General features: G+C 40.3%; 1 protein-coding gene and 1 long non-coding RNA gene across 2 annotated transcripts in view; both read right to left on the reverse strand.

Moving 5' to 3' along the window:
- Window positions 1-7937, reverse strand: part of LOC149104279 (uncharacterized) — a 117114-nt gene that overhangs the window by 74531 nt on the left and 34646 nt on the right. The window lies entirely within an intron of this gene.
- Window positions 102-5527, reverse strand: LOC110058757 (uncharacterized). The gene is made up of 7 exons (XM_020765415.2): window positions 5157-5527; window positions 3534-3743; window positions 2641-2907; window positions 2293-2493; window positions 1592-1762; window positions 828-1079; window positions 102-518 (listed from the first exon to the last, which is right to left on the reverse strand). The coding sequence occupies exons 1-7, from the start codon at window positions 5425-5427 to the stop codon at window positions 274-276; spliced, it is 1617 nt and encodes a 538-aa protein (XP_020621074.1). The 5' UTR covers window positions 5428-5527; the 3' UTR covers window positions 102-273.

A 7937-nucleotide genomic window follows, 5' to 3' on the forward strand; every position in this document is an offset into this window, starting at 1 on the left:
CAGAGCGCGCAGTTATTCATTGTAATGCTGTGAAAACTACAGGAATTCCTTTCTGCCACAAAAAAAAAAAAAAAATTAATACTAAATAAAGAAGTCGCTCATTTGTACTTGTCAGCTAGTTTATTATTTCATTGCCAGAAGCAAAAAATGTTACAAAAGGCAATTAGTAATTTATTCACGAGGCAAAAGGTAACAATACTATCTAAGAAATCAAAGCGGAAATGTTTTCAACTATCGCTTGGAAAATTGAATGTAAAAATGCCTACTCTTTAACTATCTGACATTGAGGAGCTTGATGATTACGTAACCAGCGCCATTATTAGCGCCAGCCTGGTTGGATTGCTCCTTGCCATTGTTGTAGGATCCTCCACCACCTCCACAGGAGTTAGATCGGCTACCACTGGCACCCCCGGAGTAGCCACCACCTCCACCACCACCCCCTCCGGCTCCGTTTGGTCCACCGCCACCACCGAACCCTCCATCTACTTCATTCTGATTGGAACGGCCCCCAACGCCACCTGAAAATGATTGACATGATAATTAATCAATTAGTTATAAGTACTTCTGAATGTTTCTTTTCGGAAAACTTAAGTTTGACTGATAAGCTAAGACAAATTTCTAATTAGGGTTGCTTCGTGAAACGTTTGAAAATGTTGACAAAAAAATTTTTTTGCACGTAAATCTCCTTGACAAATATCTGTTGAAACCATAGGCATAGTTTTTATGCTTTCCGTGTGCAATTGAAATAAAGCCATTTCTTATCAATCTTTGCTAGTTTCTTCGCTTGATTTTCCCAAACCTATGTAATTTATCCACCATTTCATTACCTTTGTAAAATGATTTTCCTCCTTCGCCACCAGTGCCTTTCGCGCCTCCAAAGTTCTGGTTTGAACGTCCATTCGTCTCAAAACCTCCTCCACCTCCCCCAGAGTAGTTATTATCACCTTCCTCAGCTCCTTTGCCTCCCGATCCTCCTTGAAACTGCGATCCTCCATATCCGGGATTTCCGTTGTTAGTGGAGGCCCCATTACAGCGTGGGCTGTCTCCCTTCATCTTGTCGACACCACCTCCCCCTCCAGCTAAAAAGAAACATAATCGGTCATGTTATTCCCGGTTTAATTTAGAACTTTCTATAACCGTGTCTCTTGACATTGAACGAGACTTTTCTAAACCTCCGTCGGGGTCTGTAATCTTTTTTTTCTTGCTCCAAGCTCCTGCCAACTAATTCTCACCTTTCTAGAAATATTCAGTGATTGAACTCCAAGCCACGCATGTTTAAGGCCAACCCCGCAGTTTTGTCAATTCAATTCGCTAACGCTAACCAGGCTAGCATAGCTAAATAATAATTATGGTGTGCCAAAGAAGTCAAGCGGGTCAATGAGGTTCCAAAGAGATCAATCGTGGTCAAATATTTGAATCTAGGCTATCCAGACGCTATTTGAAGTCACACGTCGGGTTCTTAACATTATTTTTAGCATAAAAATACGTGCGAACAACACCAAAAGAAGATTTTTTTTACATATTGTCGGTCTTAGAAAAAGAACGCTCCATTTTCCTAGGCGCTGTCTAAAGCTTTCTACGGCGCACTTACCGATCAATAGAGGGGTGTTGTCATCCGTGACCACAAAGCTACCACCACCTCCCCCTGCTCCTCCAGACACAGTGTTCACACCACCCTCCTGTCCAACAAGAATCTTCAGCACTTCGCCTCGTTTGAGATGGAAATTTCCCTTGACGCGGGCTCCACGTCCCCGCTTGCTCGCTACAAAAACATAGCAACACTTTGCTTAGGAGAGGGCGATTTGATAACGCTCTAAATATGTTTTCAGTTTAAACACTAAGGCAGATCCAGGAAATTCTGAAACGAGTTGGACTACGAGCGAGGGGGATTTGTCTACCAACCCCCCCCCCCCCCCCTCCCACCACATACCTCTATACTCCTTCTCAAATCTGTTTTGAGAACGGGAGTATTGGCATTAAGACACACTGTGATACAAAAATTTTAATTCATCAAATTATTAACCTTAATTTCTTAAAACCTATTTTGCCTGAAAAGAAAAGCTGATTGGCCGACTGTTCAATTTCGTCTACTCCAAGATCCCCCAGGACTGATATTGACAGAATACATGGAGATATTCTCAATCTGACTCCTTATAGATCACAAGCGAACAGAAACCAAAAGAACCTGCCAGAAACAAACGTTTACCCATGTGACTAGCGTAGAATTTGTCAAGGTTTGAATAACAAAAGCAAGACGCCAACCTCCCCTCCCCTATTATTTTTTATACTTACAAGAGGTGAACTTGTCATATCCGCCAGCTGCTCCTGCGGCCTCGATTGTGTACATTCCAGTGGCAGGAACCTTCCAGAGCTGGGTACCCTTGTTGACTGTGACCTGACCCTCGTGATCCTGTCCCTGGTAATGCATCCCTACGGAATTGGGACCCAGACGTCCCGTGGCGCCAAGGGTAGTGAACTTCGCCATACTGAACACTATGGACGAAGGGAAACGACAAGTTAAACAAGGCTTAATCTAACAGTTGGGAAAATCAGTATGTATTTTGATAAAATAGAATATTAAATTCCCACTACAATCAAAATCAAAGTTCGGATGTTCCAGAAAATTGATGTAAAACTTACCACTGTAACGCTTGTCCACACTGTGATCTGGGTTGAAAATGACCCATTGCGTGACAAAATTCCTGAAGTATTTCTCGCACGAGGCCTCTACGTACATCAGTGACGGCAAGCGGTCGGGTTTGTCTTCCTCCGTGGCGATCTGGACCGAGCCGATGAACACAGGGTGAGGAAATTCGTACCCAATCCACTGCATGCCAGGAGGGGCGGCTCCGTTTGAGATCCACAGACTCTCAGGATTGTTATCGAATGCCATGCTGGGCGGATATCCTGCAAGGTAAATTGAACAGAGTGTATAAGTAGCTTATCAGCAATGTGCAATCAAGACAAATCAAATAAACGAACAGCAATCTGTCTGAATCCCTTTGTTTTTCGCTCCTTCATCACAGGAGTAAGAAACATGGCTAATTCATGATCTATTTATCTTTAGCTTATAAAACTTTGGTCCACGACATGCGAAAATTCAATGTCCAGAACAGGAATTTCGTTTATTTGTTTGTTTGTATATTTTTCTTTGTTTGTTTGTTTGTTTGTTTGTTTTCTTTTGTGGTTGCTGTTGTTGTTTGTTTTTAAAGTTTTGTTTTGTTTTGTTTTGTTTTGCTTTGTTTTGTGTTTGTATTGTTTAGTTTTGTTCGTCCGTTGATTAGTTTGTTTCTGCAAAGTTTTTGGTGGGTTAGTTGGCAGCATTGATTTTTTAGTTGGTTGGTTGGGTGGTCATTTAACCTGGTTCACATTTTTATTTAATTTGGCTTTTGTGACTTTATTATGACGAGTTTTATAAAGATACATGCTCGTTACACGAACGTTTTCTCATGGATGATGAATTCTAGCTATCACACTCACTCACTCATCTTCATCGGGCCCATGAGGACTCTTGAGGTCACTATCATACTCACCGGGTCCAAAATAGCTGCTAGCATAGCCTCTCTTCGGATCACTGTTCAGCTGTTTGGTGGAGGTCGCCGTATCATAAAACTTGATTCCTGAGATGACCCACAAGAAAGGCACATCGACAGCATTGCGAATTCGCCAGTAAGGGTAGCTTCCATTGGTGTAGGGGCACTTGTCTGAGCAGAAACCCGTCTCGGAGTCGCATTCATGTTTGCCTTGTTAAAGAAGATGACATACAGTTGAACTTAATTAAATAAATCAACCTTGTTTTGAGACACGGGTTTCGAAGGCAGTTAATGAGATGGACGTGTTTTTTTTTGTTGTTGTTGTTTTCAACTCTTCTCCCTTTCTCGTCAATCCTCGTCGTGCTCTGTCAGCTTGTTTGACAACCAGCCAGGTTGTCAAACAAGCTGAGAGAACGCGAGATCTGACATACCGTCGTACACTTTAGAGGCTGAAAAGTCGTCCACTTTCTTTGCTGTCTTATACGACCAATGGTTTCCATGTTCGCATTTTTAAGTTGCCAAATTAAAGCAGCGCAGGTGGAAAAATCATTGGGAAACTAGGAAAGATGGAAGCCTATAGATTACTATAAACTGGCAAGCTGCCGCGAGGCTCATGGCCTTTAATAATAACCAGAAATTAGTGTAATTGTAGGTTTGTTATGCGGTTGGAAATGAAAGATTGTATTTTTAATTTTGATGGTTCGACTCACTTTTAAAAAGATACTTCCAGCAGAATCGCTATATTGCTCGTTAGCTTTCATTAAACGCTTACTTAGTTTTTCAGCAATCAGGCATGCATGTAAGAAAAAAATAAAGAGCAGCATGTCTCCTACTGTTTTCTTTGTTCCTCCTGTCATTTAATCTGTTCGCAGAATTTGTGTTATATTAGTAACAAAACAGGGTTATTAATTTGTTATTAAATATTCATGACCAGCTTATCAGACACGAAGCAAAGATACCAATTGTAAGCAAATTATTGTTTGAACTGGAAAAGATAGCTTGGCCTGGCTTTAATCAATAAAACAAAATTCAATCGTGTGATTCAGTTTTCTGTCATCGAGTAAAGATCGAAGCGAATCGGTTGCGTAGTATTCAATAAGTTAAGAAAAGCGTGTTTCCGAAAGATACTACGAAATACGTAGTGCAAATCATTTACTTGGGTATGTTTTAAATGCGTGCAAATTTTTAATTTGAAGTGTTTAATATTCGTAAGTAATTCAGAATTCTCAAAGAAATTACACACACACACCCAAACAAAACACGACACTGGACCGGCGCCATTAATGTTGAAGTTTGAAATCAGTTCAACTGACATTTTTAATGCTTTTGAAAACAAATGTCCACGTAACACTTAGCATGTCGTTTACTGGGCCGGTTCGATCACGTAGTATGAGAGAAAAGCTTTACGCAAGACAGAAATATATATATACAGCTGTATGACAGTACCTCGCACCGAACTCTGCGCTTTCTGTTACAAAAGCACAAACCTCAATTTTGCACGTTATGAATTTCCTCTGCAAAGGTCCGATGCCGATCTCAGAGTTTCCAGAACCCGGCTCCCATTTTGAATCATAACAGCACTAAAATCACTTTTTCATTAGCTTAGAAAGAAGCAGAAATTACCTTCGGTGTACTGCTTGCAGATCGCAACCCTTTTTTCTCTGTATTTCTTGTCGGTGTGCCATTCCCAACTCGCGCAGTAGCCAGGTTTGAATGGCCGATTCCACGGAGGTATGACCAAATGCGCGTAAACATTTGGATTCTTTTCGAAACCAAATTCGCTTCCTTTGTGGAATTTTACCGTCGCGGTATTCTCAGATCCACCTATTAAAAATCCACAAGAGAAACTTAAACTGGAAACTAGAATAAACGCAAGCGAGATTCTGCTTGCCATGATTGCCTCAGTGGATCGCCGAACTGGAGGCTTTCACTGCAGATGATGATATTTTGGACTGTGTGTTACTGCCACGCTGGAAGAGTGCAAATTCGACTGTGATAGGCTGATTTTTGCTAACGTGTAAGATTACCAAAATTAGTTCTGAATTTTAAAACATTTTCTTTTATTTCTGAATTTTTAACAGCGCTTTGCTGGCACATTGCTTCTGCAAAGTGCAGGTCGCCAAGGAACGTAGTCGAGCCCGTGGTACCAACAGTAAATTGGACCGCGGTTGACGGCAAAGCTTTCAAAGCACGTTTCGAAAAATATTGATTGTTTTCAAAGACGAATAAAGAGTTTCAAAACCTGGAAACAATCCTTACAACTTAAAAAGACTTATTTTGCTTTGTTTAGAGTATGCTAGCTAGTTCAACATCTTTTTCGCTCAGTTCATAACTGTATCCACGTTGGATTACCGAGAAGATTGAAAACGACCTGATTTTTTCCGAACAACACGAATAACTCATTTTAAAACAAGCCAATCCTAACCAATCTGGGATCTCGTGGGGCTTAATAAACCGCTTTAATAACTGTCAGGAAGGTAGTCTTAAATGTTCTGTATCATTCGATACAGAATTATAGTGAATCAAGCAAAGAGGACAAAGACTTCTCAAGATCATGATTCTGTAATGACACAAAATTAACTTCGTTGGAAAAAACTTAAAGTTGCGAAAATGCGACGAGATTATCGTTCCATCTTGGATAATTTAAGTTTCCCTGCAACACTCGAAAGACCTCGAATCAAATTATTTAGCTTTAGCTTAAGAAAATGATAAATAATGTCATAAAAGACTGCGTGGTTTATATTTTCGCTTCATTTCACTTCAGTAGTCACAATCCATTGTTTGAAAAACGTGGTAAAAATATGTTAATTTTATTGAGAGACCATAGCAAATCTTTTGTCCTAAATGCTAACTCTCGCCTTAATTAGTTGGCTGCCTTAATTAGTTGCTTTCAGGAACAATGATATAACGCACAGAAGTTCCTTCAAAATATTGCTCCACATCTCTAAACCTTTCTCAAATTGATTTTCTGGTGGTCTCAATCACCAACAACAGCAGAATATTGAATTTACTAAACACCATGTAGAGGTCAGGATATTTTGTCCAAAAGAGATTTGAAAAAAAAAAAGTAACATAACTCCAAGTACGGTGATGCAGAAAATAAATAACTGATGTAGTAAATTAAGAGTCGCTTGCCTTTCGGTAGTTGGGCTGCATCTCGAAAATTATTGTTTTCAAAGGTAGGAAGCGAAGAGCAGCAGAAAGGGGGACAAACTTATGGTTAATTCTCCATGAGTTAGTAGCCTCAGACATGCGAACAGCAGTTTGCTTAGCTTGGTCCCAATACCCCGATATCCCTGTTGCATGGGACGCACGTGGCCTGGGAACCCGTACAAACCTCCGGTGTGTAAGAGCGAAATGAGTTTCGTCGTTACCTTGGAAACTAGGCGTTCACTGCGTGACGCATTTAACGAAATGCACTACGTGACACCTGTAACAACGTTTACCGAAGCGTATAATAAAGTTAGCAGGTATTACAGGTACCCGTCCAATCCATCATAACAACGAGCACTTCGCTAAACAGGTTGTTTACACAGGAAGATCAAAAGATCAAAAGAGCGTCACCATGGCAACACACAAGACAAGGAAGCCGTGTAAAGTTGGTAAAGCATTGACGTTACAATGATAGAGGATGACAGTGGATAAAAGAAACTGATTTAATTTAATCTAAAATACTTTAGCATACCAAGATATCGCTTTTTTGTTTTTCTTTTCCCAATTGCTAATGAATGCTTAGGGTGGCAACTGTTTTGCGCCAAATTGTAGCGGCGTAAAATTTTGTTTTCTACACACGAGTTGCGAAGTTTATACAATTGATAATATTTCTCACAACTTTTAATTTGGCCCCCGTCCCGTTGGTGAGTTCAAATAGACTGTCAACTTCGGCTTGCCAACTTCATGTGAAACTACTGCCAAAGAGCGTCTATCAAAGCTCTAAATTAAAACACGGTAATGAAAATTACGCCGCACACACGGTGCTTCGATTATTCAGTGAGCTTTAATGAAGTGGATAAATTAATTTTCGTATTACGCTGTCTGTTACGCTCGGCTCACTGATTTTTCATTGAACACCTACGAACTGTTATGGCTTTTACTTTCATCGTAATCCCTTGTTTCGCCTTGTCTGCGGCCATATTAAATGCCGTCTACAGTTCAGTCGCTAATTTCTGGTATCATTAAATACTGAGGGTTTCCTACTGCCGAGTCGTAAGGTTGAAAATAGCGATGATAGCCATGGCCTTTATTCAAGCCCTGGCATTTCCAACTCAAAGAAACAGGTTAGCACAAAAAATGAGGTTAAATTAAGAACGGTAAAAGAGACGATTTGAACTTTTATCAAGCTTGCTAATCGCTGTTATAAAAGCTCCGAGTCGGTAAAGAAAACGCTGGTAATTTTTTTTTTTT

Source organism: Orbicella faveolata, unplaced genomic scaffold (genome assembly GCF_042242905.1).
Source record: "Orbicella faveolata isolate gen_17 unplaced genomic scaffold, um_ofav_v1 contig_34, whole genome shotgun sequence".
Lineage (NCBI taxonomy): Eukaryota > Metazoa > Cnidaria > Anthozoa > Scleractinia > Merulinidae > Orbicella > Orbicella faveolata.

What these genes read in the sequence shown, in the direction of transcription:
- LOC110058757 (XM_020765415.2), bottom strand. Translation starts at nt 5,427, where the DNA reads ATGGCAAGCAGAATCTCGCTTGCGTTTATTCTAGTTTCCAGTTTAAGT. An exon ending in TGTGGACAAGCGTTACAGTG is followed by an intron (nt 2,494 to 2,640) that starts GTAAGTTTTACA and finishes CTTCGTCCATAG; the next exon opens with TGTTCAGTATGGCGAAGTTC. An exon ending in AGGAAAATCATTTTACAAAG is followed by an intron (nt 519 to 827) that starts GTAATGAAATGG and finishes AATCATTTTCAG; the next exon opens with GTGGCGTTGGGGGCCGTTCC.